Source organism: Mauremys reevesii, linkage group 4 (genome assembly GCF_016161935.1).
Source record: "Mauremys reevesii isolate NIE-2019 linkage group 4, ASM1616193v1, whole genome shotgun sequence".
Lineage (NCBI taxonomy): Eukaryota > Metazoa > Chordata > Testudines > Geoemydidae > Mauremys > Mauremys reevesii.
Window position 1 is genome coordinate 141,574,863 of NC_052626.1, and position 18,713 is coordinate 141,593,575.

An 18,713-nucleotide genomic window follows, 5' to 3' on the forward strand; every position below is an offset into this window, starting at 1 on the left:
CCTGGCCACGCCCCTCCTCCCCCGCAGTCACAGGCTGCAGCTGCGGCCGGGCGGCCCGGCTCTATCGCCGCCAGACCTGGTGCTCCGGGGTGGGGAGCAGGGGGCGGTCAAGGGGCCTGGGCCCTGCTGCCGGGGACGGGCAGAGCAAGCCAGGCCCCCCCCTCCACCCCCAGCGTGCTTGGCCCCTGTCCCCAGCAGCCAAGCCCAGACAGGGAACGAGGCCTGCCCGACTGCCAGGGAGAGCAGCCAGACTGAGCCCCCCTTTCCCCCACCCCACAGGTAACGTGGGGTGGGGAGGGTTGGCTAGGGGACCCCAGGAGGGGTGGTCAGGGGGTGGGGAGCAGAGGAGATTGGATGGGGGTGGAGGTTCCAGGGGGCTGGATAGGGGGCCAGGCCACACCTCGCTGTTTGGGGAGGCATAGCCTCCCCCAGCCTTCCCTACCGGCCCTCCATACAATTTCTGTATCTGATGTGGCCCCAGGGCCAAAAAGTTTGCCCACCCCTGCTCTAGCCCCGCCCTTTCCCCTGAGCCCCCGCTCATTATATCCCCCTCTAACAGTGGCTCACTCTCCCCCCCACCATCACTCACTTTCACTGGGCAGGGGGCTGGGGTGGGGTTGGGGATGAGGGGTTTGGGGTGCAGGAGGGGGCTTTGGGCTGGGGTGGAGCCTAGGGATTCAGCGTGCGGGAGGGGTTGAGGCATGGGTTGGGGTAGAGGAGGGGATACGGGCTGTGGGTGCGAGCTCTGGGATGGAGCTGGGGATGAGGGGCTTGGGTTGCAGGGGGGGGGGCTCAAGGCTGGGGGGTGGGGCCAAAGGATTTGAAGTGCAGGAAAGAGCTGCAGGTTGAGGCAGGGGGTTGGGGTGCAGGATCTGAGGTGAGCTGGGGATGAGGGGTTTGGGGTGCAGGAGTGTGCTCCAGGTTTGGGGAGGGACTCAGGGTTGGGGCACAGGCTTACTTCAGGCAGCTCCCGGTCAATGGCGCAGCGGGGGGTAGTGGGAGGGGCTAAGGCAGGCTGCCTGCCTGTCCTGGCACTGCGCTGTGCACGCCCTGGAAGCAGCCAAACAAGTCCAGCTCCTGGCACGGGGGCTAGGAGGCTCCATGCACTGCTCTTGCCCACAGGCACTGTCTCCCACAGGCACTGTCTCCCCCAGCTCCCATTGGCTGGTTCCTGGACAATGGGAGTGTGGAGATGGTGTTGGGGCAGGGGCAACGTGCAGAGCCCTGTGGCCACACACACACACCCCCCCAGGACCCAGACCTCCTGGCCACTTCCAGGTGTAGTGTGGGGCCAGCCAGGACAGATAGGGACTAGTCTGCCTTAGCCCCGCAGCACCACCAAATGGACTTTTAACAGCCCGGTTGGTGGTGCTGACCGGAACTGCCAGGGTTCCTTTTTGACCGGGTGTTCCGGTCGAAAACCGGACCCCTGGTCACCCTAGTTTCACCGGGAGTCTCCTGGAATCATCTCCGCAGCTCCCATTGGGGCCTCTGGGACTACCAGAATAGAAATAATGTACAACAGTGGAAAGCGAAGCCAAGAAGCAATGGGCTGCATAGGCGGGGAGCCAGCAAGTGAAGGAGTTTATTGTAAGACACGGTGGTGGTGTAAGGATAAGGTCTTCATCTGCAGCCAGATTAAAAGAGCAGCCAAGCAGCAGCCATTAGCTGAGAAGCAGGAAGTCACATCCTCACATTCCATCTAAATTACATTAAAGCAATGTAATATCAGGCTGTTAAGAAGGAGACCTGCTATCACCAGATAAAGAAACAGATCTTAAGATGGCTAAAGAAAACTTAGTTTGACAGCGTCCTGTCTGTCAAGGAATCATAGAACATCAGGGTTGGAAGGGACCTCAGGAGGTCATCTAGTCCCACCCCCTGCTCAAAGCAGGACCAATCCCCAACTAAATCATCCCAGCCAGGGCTTTGTCAGGCCTGACCTTAAAAACCTCTAAGGAAGGAGATTCCACCACCTCCCTAGGTAACCCATTCCAGTGCTTCACCATCCTCCTAGTGAAATAGTTTTTCCTAATATCCAACCTAAACCTCCCCCACTGCAACTCTCCCACACACTCCTTGTTCTGTCATCTGCCACCACTGAGAACAGCCGAGCTCCATCCTCTTTGGAACCCCCTTCACGTAATTGAAGTCTGCTATCAAATCCCCCCTCACTCTTCTCTTCTGCAGACTAAATAACCCCAGTTCCCTCAGCCTCTCCTCATAAATCATGTGCTCCAGCCCCCTAATCATTTTTGTTGCCCTCTGCTGGACTCTTCCCAATTTTTCCACATCCTTCTTGTAGTGTGGGGTGCAAAACTGGACACAGTACTCCAGCTGAGGCCTCACCAATGCCGAATAGAGGGGAATGATCACGTCCCTCGATTTGCTTATCAATAGGTGTGGTTGTGAAATCCTCATTTCTTTATTTTTTTGTCATTATGGTCCCCACTTCCCTATTTTTTATCTGCATGGTTTCTGTGGTTCTTTTCTGTCTGTTACATAATTTTGCTAGGCGTAAATTAATTAAGGTGGTGGGGTACGATTGGTTAAAGAATTGTGTTACACTGTGTTAGGATTGGTTAGTAAAATTTTAATATAATGATTGGTTAAGGTATAGCTAAAAAGGACTCAAATTTCACTATATAAACTGGGGTCCAAAAGGAAGTTATTTGGGAACCAACTCCAGGACAGAGCCCCAAAGCTCAGAGCTGCCAGACCTCAACATTCTGCCAATGACACCGTGCAGAACCTGGAGTCCCCCAGATGGACCTGATCCTGACTGGCCATCAAGAAAAGTTCATCTGTCTTATTGGGAGTGGTGAGCACTGTATGTGTCGCGTGTGCAGTCTGGTTTTGGTGATTGTTAATAAATAGAGGTTATGGGGTGAAAACATTATCTATATTACTGGTAAAAGACCCCGTAAACCTGCAAAATATTAAGCTCTGAGTCCACAGGGAAAGGGTCTTTCCCCGGAGCCCACGGAGGGGTAAAGTTAGGTTCTTTTCCCCTGGAGCCCTAGGAACTGGGAAAGGGTGGGGGTGCCTAAATTAAGAGGGTTACGCCTTGAGCCCTAGGACCTGGGTAAAGGTGGGTGCCCTAGAGTGTGTGAGTAACAGAGAATTTTGTGCGGGTAATAGTGGATTTTCAGCAACTGTTGCTGATCTCACATGGGCAGCAGCTCCTCAGTTGGAAGAAGAACAGGAGTACTTGTGGCACCTTAGAGACTAACAAATTTATCTGAGCATAAGTTTTTGTGGGCTACAGCCCACTTCATGGGATGCATGCAGTAAAAAATCCAGAAGGAAGATATAGATATAGATATATACACACACACAGAGACCATGAAACAATGGGTGTTACCATACACACTAAGGAGAGTGATCAGTTAAGGTGAGCTATTATCGGCAGGAGAGAAAAAGAACTGTTTGTAGTGGTAATGAAAATGGCCCATTTCCAGCAATTGACAAGAAGATGCAAGGAACTCAGCTATAATACACACACACCAGTGGGAGCCAAAACCGTAACATCATGTGACTTATTTCAGAGTAGCAGCCATGTTAGTCTGTATCTGCAAAAAGAACAGGAGTCCTTGTGGCACCTTAGAGACTAACAAATTTATTTGAGCATAAGACTTAGATATCCAATCAAACTACTGAGATATTAACCCTTGGTAAACTGCTCCTGAAGGAGCCTCCTGGCCTGGGAACCATTTACAGGGGATTCTCTATTTGAGGAAACTCCAACCTTCTCTGAGAAATTCACAGAGAGACAGAGAGGTGACACTCTTCCATACATCATTCGCACACCTCTACTTTCCATGTCTCGTCATTCCCCTCTCACTCTCAATCCTTGTTTTTCTTCCTGCTAGTTGTTCTCTGGACTAGGGCACGTAGCTGTGTTGCCAGCTCTCATGCTTTTCTCACAAGCCTCACAACTCTTTGTGTATTTCTGAAATCTCCAGAATCCTGTGATTAGCTGAAAATCTCAACTTTGATTTAAAGAAAAAAGTAAGTCTCTGCTCTTCTTGGTCCTGGAGAAAAGCTAGAAAAGGGGACCTGAGTGCAACCTAAGACCAAGACAACTCCATCTCTTTCACAGACCAGCCTTCCCCAGGTGGCAGAAAGCTCCAGCTGTGACTTGCCTCCAACTCTGGGCCCTACCAGTATGTCATTGGCAGAGGGGAGGGGGGGATAGCTCAGTGGTTTGAGCATTGGCCTCCTAAATCCAGGGTTGTGAGCTCAATCCTTGAGGGGGCCCTTTAGTTGATCGGGGGCAAAAATCTGTCTGGGGATTGATTCTGCTTTGAGCACAGGGTTGGACTAGATGAACTGCTAAGGTGCCTTCCACCCCTGATATTCTATGATTTGGTGTAGATTGGGCACTTGTACATTATGATGAGGCTCTCTGAGTTTCACCAGACATCAGGCAGGTGTACAGCTAAAACTCTGGACATGAGGGGACTTACACTTCAACTATCTCAAGATGCCAAGAAAAATGTCAGGTAGTTCTCTTTGAGTTCAAGGTTTAATGTATCAGCATATCGCTCCTGAGCAAGATCTGCTATACATACTGTGTTGGGTTTGCACAGGTATAACTATGCCAGTTAGGGGTGCAATTTTCTTCTGATATGGTTATACTAGTACAGCCACTAGTGTAAATGACATCATACTGGTATAAAGGTGTCTTATACTAGTGTAGTTTATTCCCCTTCCTGCACAGGAATAGCTATCCCAGTGTATGCATCTTTATACTAGTCTATACTGGTATAAGCACCTTCATAGGAGTGGATATAAACTGTATATACAGGTATAACTGCATCCACTCCTTTAACAATCCAGGATGGCTAACCCGCTGTAGCTTGTGTGTCTAGATAAGGCCTGAGTCCTTATCGCACTCATGCTTCTTTTCACCCTGTTCTTGCATTGTTGAACTGTTTGTAAGCCCCAGAGGCTGAGTCACAATGGCCCTGTTTTCAGAAAGGAGGGCCATCAAAATCAGGGCATTTCCATTAGGGTCAAAGTAGCAGTCACACCAGGAGAGGCCCAGAGACAGGATCCAGCCTCAGACTGGATACTGAGCTCAATCCGGATTCACTTTGGAGTGACTCTGATCTGATCCAGAGCCTTCCCTCCAACTGATCACCTTTGGATCAGGGCTGGGAGCGGGCTCAGATGCGGGCCCGCCGTTTGTTTACCTTTGGGGCGTTCCACAGAGAACCGGAACCAGGCCGGGCCTGGAATTTGTAGGAAGGTTCTGTGCCCCATGACATTCCGTGGAATCAGATTGGGAAGGACGGGGCTGCTCTTGTGACACTACTTCAACATTGTGCTCTTGGGCTCCTGAGCTGCTCTGGAGAAGTGAGGAGAGATGGGACAAGAGGGAAATGTGTCAGGGGTGGCACAGAAGAGATTCCCACCCCATCCACAGACCCTTGCTTTGAAAGGACTCCCCCATGCGAGAGCAGGGCCTAATCCTGATTCCCATTCCACCAGTGCAATCCCATGGACTTCCAGATGAACACAGGGGAGTGAGGGGAGGGGGATGGGAATTGGGCCTCTTGCACGGAAATACTCCTACGTGGCTGTGGCTTGCTGACCTAATCAGAAAAATGGAGCTCGGATCCCAGCAGCAACAAACGGACAGTAAATAAGGCAGGGGTTTTACACTGTCAGTTACTGTCAGATGGGACCCCAGCAGGGGCTCTGGAACAGTTTGTTTAATGGGGGTGCTGATTGCTATTGAACCAAACTGCAAACCCTGTTTATCAGAGGGGGGCAAACTATGGCCCGTGGGCCCCTTCCCTCTGGCCCCTGAGCTCCTGCCAGGGAGCAGGGTCAGGACAGGCTTGCGGAGGAGCCGGCCCAACTCCCTGGCAACACAGTGAGTGGAGCAGAGGCTAGCCCCTGGCCCCTCCCCACCGCCTTCCTCACAGTCACAGTCCCCCAGCACCTGGGCTGCAGCTCCGGCCGGCTGGCCCGGCTATAGCACCGCCAGACCTGGTGCTCGGGGGTGGCACTGTCTGGGGGCGGGGAGCAGGGGGAGTTCCAGGGGGGCGGTCAAGGGGCCTGGGCCCTGCTGCCGGGGACAGGGGCAGAGCAAGCCAGGGCCCCCCTCCACCCCCAGCGTGCTTGGCCCCTGTCCCCAGCAGCCAAGCCCAGGCAGGGAGCGAGCCCTGCCCGACTGCCAGGGAGAGCAGCCAAACGAGCAGGGGACACGCACAGGGAAAGGACTGAGCCCCCCTTTCCCCCACCCCACAGGTAACAGGTGGGGAGAGCAGGGAGAGTTGGATACAGGGGCAGCTCCAGGCCCCAGCACACCAAGCGCATGCTTGGGGCAGCATGCCGCAGGGGGCGCTCTGCCAGCCGCCGGGGGGCAGCAGGCAGGCCGCCTTTGGCGGGTCTGCTGGTCCCGCAGCTTCAGTGGACCTCCCGCAGCGGAGGGTCCGCTGGTCCTGCGGCTCCACCGAAGCCGCGGGACTAGCAGACCCTCCACAGGCACGCCTGCAGGAGGTCCACCGGAGCCGCGGGACCGGTGACCGGCAAAGCGCCCCCCGTGGCATGATGCCGTGTTTGGGGCAGCGAAATGTCTAGAGCCACCCCTGGTTGGATAGGGGACCTCAGGGGGCTGGTCAGGAGGTGGAGAGGAGGGGGTATTGGATAGGATGTGGGAGCCCCAGGGGACAGGCTGGGGTGGGTAGTGGGGTGGATGGGGTGGGAGTCCCGGGGCTGGCTAGGGGGCCAGGCCACGCCTCATCTTGCTGTTTGAGTAGGCATAGCCTCCCCCAGCCTTCCCTACCTGGCCCTCCATACAATTTCTGTATCCAATGTGGCCTAGGGGCCAAAAAGTTTGCCCACCCCTGCTGTATATGATGGAAAGCACTTCAAGCCAGTACCTCTGGCCTCCAGTTGCTGCCCCAGGGTGGGAACAGGGGGCTATACTCATGGGGGAAGGGGCCAAGGCCCTGGTTTCCAGCTGGCACCTTTGACAGAGTTGGATAATCCACCCGGTGCCTCCCCCGCACCAGCTGCTGCCCACCCCTCTTGCCCCCTGATTTACGGGAAATCACACCAGGAATCAATCATCCTTAATTTTTAACGGGCCGGGGCCGGAGCCAGCCAATGGGTGCATCCCCTCCACCCTATGCTCCACCCCCAACCGCCCTCTGTGCCCTGAATGCCTGGACTCAGGTCTGGACACTGATCACTCCGGAACACAGGGAGCAGGTGGGGCTCTGGGTCTGGGGTCAGATATGAGGCAGATTTCTGCCCTTTTTCACCACTGTCAGCCCCTCTTACTTCTCTCTCTCTCTGTCTCTCTCCTGCATCTGATGTCTGTTCCTCCCACTCCCTGGCTCAGCCTCTCAGCCCCTGGCTTTCAGCAACAGGGGTGGGGAGCTGCTGGGAGCGAACCTAGCATCCACAGTGGCCATGTGATGAGAGATTGCGAAAGAGACAGAATGGGAAGACCCAGAGTCCGACACACGGAGGGGGAGGCAGACAGACGGACGCACAGAGAGAGGTGCGCAGACAGACACAGGGACAAGTGGGGGACAGACAGACACAGAAGGGTGGGAAAGACAGACTGAGAGAGGCACAGAGTTGGGAGACAGACAGAAGGGATGGACAGACAGACAAGCAGGGAGATGGGGGAGACAGACAGAGGGGGAGAATGGACAGACAGACATAGAGATGTGGGGGACAGACAGGCACAGAGGGGGTGAGCAGACAGACATGGAGACCGGGGGACAGAGAGACAGGACAGACAGACTGGCACAGAGGGGTGGCCAGACAGACAGAAGCTGAGGGAGTGCAATGGAAAAGGCATTGGGCGCAGCAGGCTGAGGAGGGGGCACTGTACTTCGGTGGGAGGGGTTGCACCTGGGGGCCCCAGCCAGGCCCAGCACTGTGAGCATCTGGGCCAGGAGAGGGCAAAGGTGGGCAGGGTTTTCACTGACTTCTGGGCATTGCTTTGGCAGGATTCGTTGCCATGAAGAGCTGGTTGATCCTGGTGTGGTTGGTGACCTTCACAGGCGTGAGTCAATCCTCCGTGCTGGGGGAGCCTTGTCCTTCCTGGGGAGTGGGGAGTTTAACCCATTGAGTGCTGGAGATGAATGCTCCAAGGACCCTAGGGCTGGAGATACAGAGGTGCTGAGCACCAGCTCCATTGCCACAAATCCCACTCTTCAGACTACAGGGCCAGAGCCAGTGGGCACGGCATAGCATGCTGGGTCTTTGCCCAACTCTGCCCCAATCCTGGCACAGACTGGAGCAGCCTACCGGTTGCTCTGAACTATGCCAACTGGTAAGTGCCCATCTGGGCATGGTCAGCGCTCTGGATGTGGAGGATGTTTGGTTTATTAAATCTGCAAAACAATTGGCAAAAAGAACCATTTTCTTTCATTTTTGCCTATATTTTTCTGCAAAACCTTTTGGGGTTTTATTAACCAAAAAAAAAAAAAAAGGAAAATAAATTCCATGTTTGGCCACCAAAACTAGAACAGTTTCCCAAAATTAGGGGGTTTAAGGCACTGGAAACCCCAAAATTTTCACCTGCTTAGGCAAAATTTGGGGAGTTTATTGAAAGTTTTCCACCTGAGATGTTTCATAGAATATCAGGGTTGGAAGGGGCCTCAGGAGATCATCTAGTCAAAGCAGGACTAATTCCCAGACACTTTTTTGCCCAAGATCCCCTTAAGCATTGAACTCACAGCCCTGGATTTAGCAAGCCAATGCTCAAACCACTGAGCTATCGCTCCCCTCAAAGGGAGCATTACTTGTTTTCATTGCTGAAAACTGTAATGTTTTCTGGCCTGTCATTTATTTCAGCAAAAAAACTAACACTGGAAAAAATAATGGTTTTTGGTGACTGAAAATGTTTTGGTTTCTGACAACTGGAAAGCAAAAAACTTTAGGCAGTTGGACAGAAATATTTGCTTTCACTGAACATTTTCACCTAAGTCCTGAAATTTTTCAGTTTTTGGTGGCTAAAAACTGGAAAATTGGGTTTTTAAGCGCCCCTGTCATCCAAAAATGGATTCCCCCCCACACACACACACCAGAAATGCCATTTTGATTAAAAAGCCATTTTTTTGTTGAAAAAAACATTTTGAACAAAGAATATTGACCAGAGTGGTGTGCTCTGGCCACACCCACTCCCCCAGAGCTCCACCTCCTGGGAACTTCCCCCCAGCTCTGCCTCCTGGAAACTCCACCTCCTAGGAACTTCCCTGTAGCTCCACCCCTTGGGGATTTCCCCACTCAGCTGAATCTCCAGCTGGGGAGAGTCAGGCAGTTCCTGAGGGGTAAGGGGCAGTGAATCACCCCTTAATTGGTACTAGATCCAATCACACCCCTTGGGCCTTGTATCTCGCTTATCTGATGGATCCTTCTCCTTTCCTTTATGGTGTTGGCACAGCAGGATTGGCTGAATGGGGCAGAAGGGGACAAACAGTGCCCTGCTTCCAAGGTCCCCCTACAAGCTGCTGCCCACAACTCCACAGGAGATGAGGAGGCCAACAATGGGATCCGCCAGGAGGCTGTGATTTGTCGAGAAGACCCTCCGCAGACCAGGGAAGGCCCTGAGCAAACCTCGGGGAAGGGAGGGGAGGATGGGGGAGAGAGGGAGGATGGGGGAGAGAGGGAGGGGCAGGAGACCCAGCAGGGGCTGGTGCAGGAAGGGCCAGGGGGAGAGGAGTCCACAGGTTGCAAAGCTGCCTCCAGCATGACAGAGGGAGAAGGGGAAGCCGATCAGGCTACTGGCATGAGTGGCCCGGGAGGGGTCCCTGAGAGACATACATCAGAGATCCAGAGTACCATGGAGCTGTCCAAGGAGCCGGACAAGGAACTGTCCAAGGAGCCGGACAAGGAACTGTCCAAGAAGCCGGACAAGGGGCTTGACGAGGAGTCGGCCAAGGAGCCGGACAAGGGGCTTGACGAGGAGTCGGCCAAGGAGCCGGACAAGGGGCTTGACGAGGAGTCGGCCAAGGAGCCGGACAAGGAGCTTGAAAAGGAGTCGGCCAAGGAACCGGACAAGGGGCTTGACGAGGAGTCGGCCAAGGAGCTGGACAAGGAGCTTGAAAAGGAGTCGGCCAAGGAACCAACCAAGGAGCCCACTGCAGCACCCACCACTGAGGCCGCTACGGTGCCCGTTACAACACCGCAGCGGTGCCCGCCCAGTGACCCCTGGGGAAGCTGTGGGGACGACTCCAAGGAGGAGAGCCCTATGGTGGCAAAAGCGCTGACTGATTTTGCACTGAATTTCTATTCGAAATTGGTCAAGGTGGAAGGCTCTGGCTCCAACGTGGTCTTCTCGCCCTTCAGTGTGGCCCTGGCACTCTCACACCTCTTGCTGGGTAAGGGCAGTGCACACTTACACAGCAGTCACACACACAGTCATCGCACACGCAGATGCAGCTGTCTCACACACACACCTGTCACACATGCACCCATCACACCGAGTCACAGCTGTCACACACACACACACCTGTCACACATACTCCCATCACACATACCCACAACTGTCACACACACACCTGTCACACACCCATCACGCATACCAACAGCTGTCACACACACACCTATCACACATACACCCATCACGCATACCCACAGCTGTCACACACACACACACCTGTCACATATACATACACACCTGTCACATATACACCCATCACACATACCTACAGCTCTCACACCTGTCTGTCACATATACATACACACCTGTCACATATACACCCATCACACATACCTACAGCTCTCACACACACCTGTCACACATACACTCATCACGCATACCCATAGCTGTCACACACACACACACACCTGTCACATATACACCATCACACATACCTACAGCTCTCACACACACCTGTCACACATACACTCATCACACAAACCCATAGCTGTCACACACACACACCTATCACACATATACGTATCATACATACCCAAAGCTGTCTCTCACACACACACACCTGGCATACATACACCTATCATGCATACCCACAGCTATTGCACACACACCAGCCACACATACACCTACCACGAGTACCCACATCTGTCACACACACATCTGTCACACATATATCCATCACACATACCAACACTTGTCACACACGCACTCCTGTCACACATACACCTAGCCTTCACACACACCTGTCACACACACACATCACACATGGCCACAGCTCTCTCTCTCTCTCACACACACATCATACGTATACCTCTCACACATACCCACAACTATCTCACACACAACTTTCGTGCATACACCCAACCTTCACACGCACACCTCTCACACATCCACTCATCACGCATACCCACAGGTATCACACAAACACCTGTCACACATACACCCAGCCTTCACACACACCTCTCACACATACACCCATAACACATACCCACAGGTGTCTCACACACACACACACATCATACATATACCTCTCACGCATACCCACAGCTATCTGACACACACCTGTCACGCATACACCCATCACACATACTCACAGCTATCACACACACTCCTATCACACATATACCCAGCCTTCACACACACACCTCTCACACATACACCCATAACACATACCCACAGGTGTCACACATACCCCTTTCACACATATACCCATCATGCATACCCACAGCTCACATACACACACATCATACATATACCTCTCACACACACCCACAAATGTTGCACACATACCTCTCACACATACACCTATCTCATACTCACAGACATCACACACACCTGTCACACATACACCCATCACACAGACACACAGCTGTCACACATATACCCATCACGTGCACACGTACACACCCATCATACACACACCCAGCCTACACATGCATCTGTCACACCTACACCCCCATTGCGCATGCATACCCACCCAGCTGTCACACGAATATCCATCACACACACACACACCCATTACAGACACACACAACCATCATAAACCCACCCAGAGTGCATACACACAGCTCTCACACACACAGTGCACACACACCTGTCATACACATGCACATTGCACACGCACACCCATCATACATGCTCAAAACAGCCACCACAAAAACACCCATCATGTGTAAACACCCATGGCACAACTCACTTATCAAACACATATAACCATAGCACACAAACCCATTGTGCGCGCGCACACAGCCATCACACACATCCCCATTGTGCACTATCAAACCTATCACACTCACAGCCGTCTCACACACATACACACATTGCATGCACACAGCCATCACATACACACTCATCGCATGCTCATCCAGCTATCAGACACCCATCACACATACCCAGTGAACCATCACTCACACACACACACAGTCATTGCACATACAGTCACCAGACATGTCCACACAAACATCACAGGCCCAAATAGCCATCATGCATGCACACACACACAACCATTGCATGCACACACTACTGTTGCATGCACAACCATTGTGCACATAGCCATTGCATGTGCAGACACAACCATTTCACACATGCACAACCACTGTGTATGTGCACACACATAACCGTTACACAAATCCAGTCAGCGCACACACAGCCATCTGACACACACACACACACACACACACACACACACACACACACACACACACACACAACCATTGCACACACAAAACAACCACACACACAGAGCCGGTCACACAACGATCACACACACATTCAACCTCACAAACGCAGCCATCGCTCACACCCACCACTCTCCAAACACTCGTCACCCCCCCCTTCACTTACCCCCCCATCCCCAAATACTCCCATTTTGAGGGGGCCATGCCCAGCTCTGCCTCCCTCTGGGATGGTGCACTGGGAGCCTTCTCCCGTTGGCCATGGGCCAAAGCAACGCCGCTGGGTGGCTAGGGTGAGATGGTGTTACCAATGGTACTGGGAGCCCCCAATGAGGAGGAAAGGCCCGGCCAACCAAGGAAACCCCAGAGAACAAGCAATCCCGTGGAGATGAGTCTCCAGCCCAGCCCCCAGTGCCACCCACATACAGAATTATCCAAGGCCAATATCCCTGCAGGAGTGGCCCTTGCCCCTTTCCCCAGCCTTGTCAATCCTCATCCTCCCATCTGAGAACTTGTTCTTCTCACACAGGGGCCCGGGGCGAAACCAAAGAGCGACTGGAGTCCATCCTCTCCTACCCCTCAAATCTCGTCTGCGTCCACACTGCACTGCAGCGGCTCCTCAAATCCCAGCCCTTGATCTCAGCCTCAAAGCTCTTCCTCCGCCAAGGTGAGTGGGCATGAGGGCTTCACATCGGCACTCAGGTCAGCAGAGAAATGCCAGTGCTTTGCTCTTCCCTCTGAGAATCTCAAAGCACTTTCCAGCTCCTCCTCCCCAGCATGTCTTCAGGGAAGGAGGCATTGTCATGGCAGGGGTCCCAAGGCAGCACTGTTGCACAGAGTCTTAGAAGCTCTTTTTTTTTTTTTTTACTGTGCAAGCAAGTGTTCAGGCTTTGGAGACATGCTGTGTTGCTGTTAGTTTTGTAATCCAGCTTCTTTTTGGGAGAAGCTGTTACAAACAGCAGAAGCTTCGCTCTCTGCCTTAATGTCTGCAACTAGAGTCAATTCTGGGGACAGGCTTGCTTCCTGGGAAGTGGGCGTTGGAGTCTGGACCGGGATCTCTGAAAGAGGGGATTAGCCTGAGTGCTCTTTGTGACCACCCCATTCCAGGACAGGTGGAGATAGCGTAAATAAACAAGTTATCCCTTCAACGATTTCCCCTGCAGGGCCCCAACATCTAATGCTGCTCAGCAGAGAGGCTGATCTTACAGATGGGGAAACTGAGGCACCAGGAGGGGGGAGGGGTGTGTCTAATTTCCTTTGGTCAGGAAGAGGGTTCGCGACATGGTTAGGGGGTAGGAGTAAGGGGAGGTTGGTGTTGCCCAGGTGGCAGGGGAAGTTTGAGGGCTTCACAGGGTGGCACTGGATTCCTCATCCCCTTGCCTTCCCGGCTTGCAGGCCTGCACCTGAACGAAGCCTTCCGCAACCAGTCGCTGCGCTTCTACAACAGCCGGCCCCATGTGCTCAGTGGCAACGAGACCCAGGACCTGCGATTCATCAACAAGTGGGTGAAAGACGTGACCAAGGGCAAGATCAGGAGGCTGCTGAAGGAGCTGGAGCCGGACGTCCAGCTGGTGCTGCTCAACGCTGTCTATTTCCAATGTAAGGGAGGGGCGCATTGCACCGTGCCATGCCCAGGACCCGCTTCCCTGCCCCCCTACGTTCCCTCCAAAAACCCGGGTCCCTTGGACCTGCCCCCCCGCCCAATATCCAAGTCTCCAGGGACACATTCCCTTTGCCCCTCCTGTTAGACCCACCCCTGCAACACATGCACCCACTGGGACCGGTCCCCTGAGATATCCTAGCCCCCAGGGAGCCCACCTGGAGCTCTCTGCCCCAGTGGCTCCTCCAGGCTGCCCATCCCCGCAAGCCCCCTGCCCTCGAGGGACTCCTCTGGGATACCCCTGCACTGAGGGTGCTCCCCGGCTACGTCTCCCTGTCCTTTCGCCCTCCAGCCAAGTGGAAGACGACCTTTAAAGTGAAGAACACAGTGAATGAGACGTTCTACCGCCCGGGCCAGGCCCCCATCCAGGTGCCCATGATGACCAGCAAGAAGTACCCGCTGGCCTTCTTCAATGACCCCAGCCTGCAGGCCAAGGTGAGCCCCCGTGGGTGCTCTGTGCCACGCCCCCTCCCCTCTTGGCGCCTGCCTTGCCCACCTTCCAATGACAACTCCACTTTCGCTTCCTTCTCCCCTCCACTGTCTCCTTGTTTTCCACCCCGTCGCACCTCCTCCATAATGTCACTTACTGATGTCCCCTGTGTAGGGTGACCAGACAGCGACTGTGAAAAAACGGGACGGGGGTGGGGGGGTAATAGGCGCCTAGATAAGAAAAAGTCCCAAAAAACTGGACTGTCCCTTTAAAAATGGGACATCTGGTCACCCTACCCCTATGCCCCCCTCTCCACACTCCTCTCCCCTCCCCACCTCCCATCTCATCCAAGTGAAGCCAGCATCTCAGAATAGCAGGCTCAGGGTGCAGGTGGGGATCTCAAGCTGAGGACTCTCAACTCATGGCATCCAATATCCGTGGCTCCACAGAGCGTGGGTCCAGTCATTGCCTGGGAAGTTTTTTCTCCAGCAGAGCATTGGTTCTGCATGCAAGGCGCCCAGATGATGGGTGCTGGGATAAGATCCTAAGAGAGATAACTGCAAGTCTTTATTGTCCCACATTTCCAACCGACCCTAGCATTATAAGCTGAACTGGTCACAAAACACCAAGAGTCCAAAAATGTTTGTTTCCTTCATGATTTTCAGGCAACACATTTTTCAAAGATTTTGGGGGGGGGGGCATTTGTTTGTTTGGCCTTGACTTTTTTAAATGAGAAACTAACACATTTTAATTCATCAGCAAATCAGGGTTTTTTTGGTTAGAAAGCAAATCAGTTGTTAGCAGGGAAAAAACTGAATTTAGTGCTCTAAAACAACTGCGTTTTGTTTAGAAAGAAAATTGGTTTCTGGCAAGAATTTTTTTTTTAAATTGGTTTTCTTTAAGAAATCTTTTTTGTCCTTTTAATTAGTTTTTGGGTAGAAAGTAAACATGTTTTTGGTAAAAACAACATTCAAATTGCTTTTTGGTTCAAAAATCAGTTTTCTGTTAAAAAGGAAATCAGTTGTTTATTAGGGGGGGGAAATTTCAGTAAGAAACCAAATTGGTTTTTGGTTTGAACCAAACAGGTTTTGGTTAAAAAAAAAAGTTTTACATAAAAAATAAGTGGGGTTTTTTTTTTTTTGGTTTTAAACACTTTTTTTTAATTTGATTTTTGCAAAAAATATTGTTTTTCAGTTAAAAAAAAAAAAAGTTAGAAGCATTTTTGGCTTTTGAAACCTGAAACCATTTAATGGAAAATGTTCATTTTCCACTGTTTTGTCCAAAAATATGTTTGGCAGGAAGTTTTGGAGGAAACGTGGTTGAAAAATGCCAGCTGTCTTGGGGGGCGAAAATGGTTTGATGAAAAAGTGTCGCTCAGCCCTAATTGCCCAGGCATGGGAGTGGGCGGGACCAAGAACGGGAAGGGGGCGGGACTTGGGGACACAAAAGCATGTGGGAGAACTGGTTGGTGTCCCAGAGATGGGGAGTGGGACAGCAAAGGCACCATGTACCCATGCCCTGGCTCGCAGGGGTTGCAGTTGGTGCTGCAGGGTAGGTGTAGGCACAAGGGGCCTGATCCCCAGCTGACCAAGACGGCAGTCAGTGGCATGATGCTGGTTCACGCCCACGGGTGGCTTGGAGGTCCCATTGGAAGGACTCCAAGAATAGGGGGATGGGGTGATGAGGGCCCAGCTGTGGCACATGAAGGGACGGACGGGAGAAGGGGACGTTTGATTGGGGCTTAGGACAGGCCCTCAGCACAGAGAGGCCTTTGTGTCGTCTTCCCCCAAGGTTGGCCGGCTGCAGCTGTCCCACAACATGAGCCTCATAGTCATCGTGCCCCAGCACGTGTCCCAGATGCTCGCCCAGCTGGAGCAGAAGCTGACCAAAGAGACCTTCACTGCGGTGATGAAGAAGCTGATGGGTGTCCCCTTCAAGCCCACTGTGGTGAGCCTGCCCAAGTTGAAGCTGGACAGCTCCCAGGACCTCATGGACATCTTGGGGGAGATGGGTAAGGATGGTGCTGGGCAGGTGGTAGATGGCGGCAGTGGGGGCTGGGGTGGGAGGGGAAGAGGCAAGAGAGCCCCCTCCCCCTCTGGGCAGGAAGGGACATCAGAGCAGGGGTGTTGGGTTGTGACATCACTTCCTGGAGGGGAATGGATGAGCAATGCTGTCACTTCCTGAGGGGTGGCATCAGACCGCTGCTTCTGAGAGACCCATTCCCATGGCTAATCCACCACGCCAGTGTCTATTGGGTCTGTGAGACCAGTGGACACACCGTGGATACTCCCCCCTGCAGCTCCCTGGTTCTGAGTGACCCATTTCCTTGATCGATCTATCCCGTGTCTGATGGATATGTGAGACTGCTGGGTGGATCATGACACCTGGTTCTGAGTGACCCTTCTCCATGGCCGATCCATCACACTAATGTCTATTGGCTCCATTTGACTTTTGGACATATCACAGGCTCCCTTGGTTTGGAATGACCCATTCCCATAGCTGATCAGTCCCATGTCTCTTGGTCCCATGAGACCACTGGACATATCATGGGCTCCCGTGGTTCTGAGTGGCCCATCTCCAAGGTTGATCTCTGGCACTGGTGTCTACCCAGGAGGAGGTTCTCCAGCACTGGGGCAGACTCCTGTGCACTGAGGGGTGGTTCCTACCTCCTCCCTTCTCTGCCTGTTCTCCAGACTACGGAATTTTCTATGATTCGAACCTGTGCGGCATCTCAGAGACAGAGGATCTGTTGGTGACGAGTGCCCAGCACCGGGCCATGCTGGAGCTGAACGAGGAAGGGGTGGAGGCCGCAGCTGCCACAGCCTTTTCGGTGGCCCGCACTGCCTGGGTCTTCGATGTGCAGCAGCCCTTCCTCTTCGTGCTGTGGAATGATGACCACCGCTTCCCCATCTTCATGGGCCACGTCAACGACCCCAGAGTATGAACCAACCCTCTCCACGCCCAGTGCCACTTGCATGGTATGCCCTGGTGCCACAGGCACTGAACAGGGTGCCAGCGGAGTGCTGCTTGGCTGTGACGCTTTTGGGGGGGGAATATCTGTCTCTCTCTCCTCCTCCGTATATAACCATCCATTCATCCCCATGCACTCCCTTCTACTTCACTATCAATTCCACACAGCATTTATCAAGGGACTGACCTGGGAGGCAGTGTAGCCTAGTGGTTAGCACAGTGTACTGGGACTCTCAGAGACCTAGGTTCTGCTGCTAGGCGTCCTAGATCAAGAGACATTCTAGCTCTATGCCTCAGTTTCCCCATCCACAAAATGGGGATAATGATCCTGACCTGCTCTGTAAAGCACTAAAGATCTGCTGATGGAAAGGGCTGTAGATGAACTAGGGATTATTATTATTATCTATCCATGCATCCCCAATACGTAACCTCTATCTAGCTATCTCCCAATACACCCCATTCATCACCACAGTCTGTTCTCTCTGGATTTTCCTTCTGTCTCCCTCTCTCTCTTCTCCCCTCAGCCCCTTTGTTCCTCCCTCTCCCTACTTGACTGTCTGTAGCCTGTGACCATCCCAGGCTCGGATCTTCTGAAATGTACAGGGACGAGCTGATCTGTGGGGGGGTCCCTTCTCCCCACTCCCTCAACTCTGTCCCCATCACAGCAGCCGCTGCCTCTTCCAACAGTAAATAAAGTCTGAAAACTTTGGCTTCCTGGCCTCTCCTTCTCACCTTCCAGAGTGCCTGCTGCCAGACGGGCTGCGTGAGGGCAAACACTGTGGAGTGGAGGGGGTGTTTCCACTGGTCCGGTTACCTCCCTGGGTGGTAAATGTAGGGGCACAAGGGTAAATAACACCTTGAGGGGTCATTATCCAGATCTAGTCACCCCCCACGCAAGTTGTTGTCACACTGAATTCCCCTGGAGGAACCTGACTCAAGGATTTCCTAGGCCAAGAGCCTAGTATGAGCTACATACATGTACAGGAGAGATCCCATAACACCCGCAGATGCCTCCCTCTGCCCCCCACTCCATCTCTCTTCTTGCCCTAAGGAATCCCCATATTT

At 53.0% G+C, this 18,713-nt stretch overlaps 1 protein-coding gene across 8 annotated transcripts; it reads left to right on the forward strand.

Moving 5' to 3' along the window:
• Positions 1 to 7,104: 7,104 nt before the first annotated feature.
• Positions 7,105 to 18,357, forward strand: SERPING1 (serpin family G member 1). 8 transcript variants are annotated; one of them, XM_039537372.1, is made up of 9 exons: positions 7,105 to 7,246; positions 7,980 to 8,035; positions 9,419 to 9,856; positions 9,917 to 10,355; positions 13,118 to 13,255; positions 13,984 to 14,187; positions 14,541 to 14,683; positions 16,470 to 16,689; positions 17,372 to 18,357. In XM_039537372.1, exons 1-9 carry the CDS (start codon positions 7,123 to 7,125, stop codon positions 17,620 to 17,622), a joined length of 2,013 nt encoding a protein of 670 aa, XP_039393306.1. In that variant the 5' UTR covers positions 7,105 to 7,122; the 3' UTR covers positions 17,623 to 18,357. The 8 variants fall into 8 exon arrangements, with proteins under 8 accessions (XP_039393306.1, XP_039393303.1, XP_039393305.1 ...); XM_039537369.1 differs by having other exon boundaries at positions 9,419 to 10,355; XM_039537371.1 differs by having other exon boundaries at positions 9,422 to 10,355.
• Positions 18,358 to 18,713: the final 356 nt, after the last annotated feature.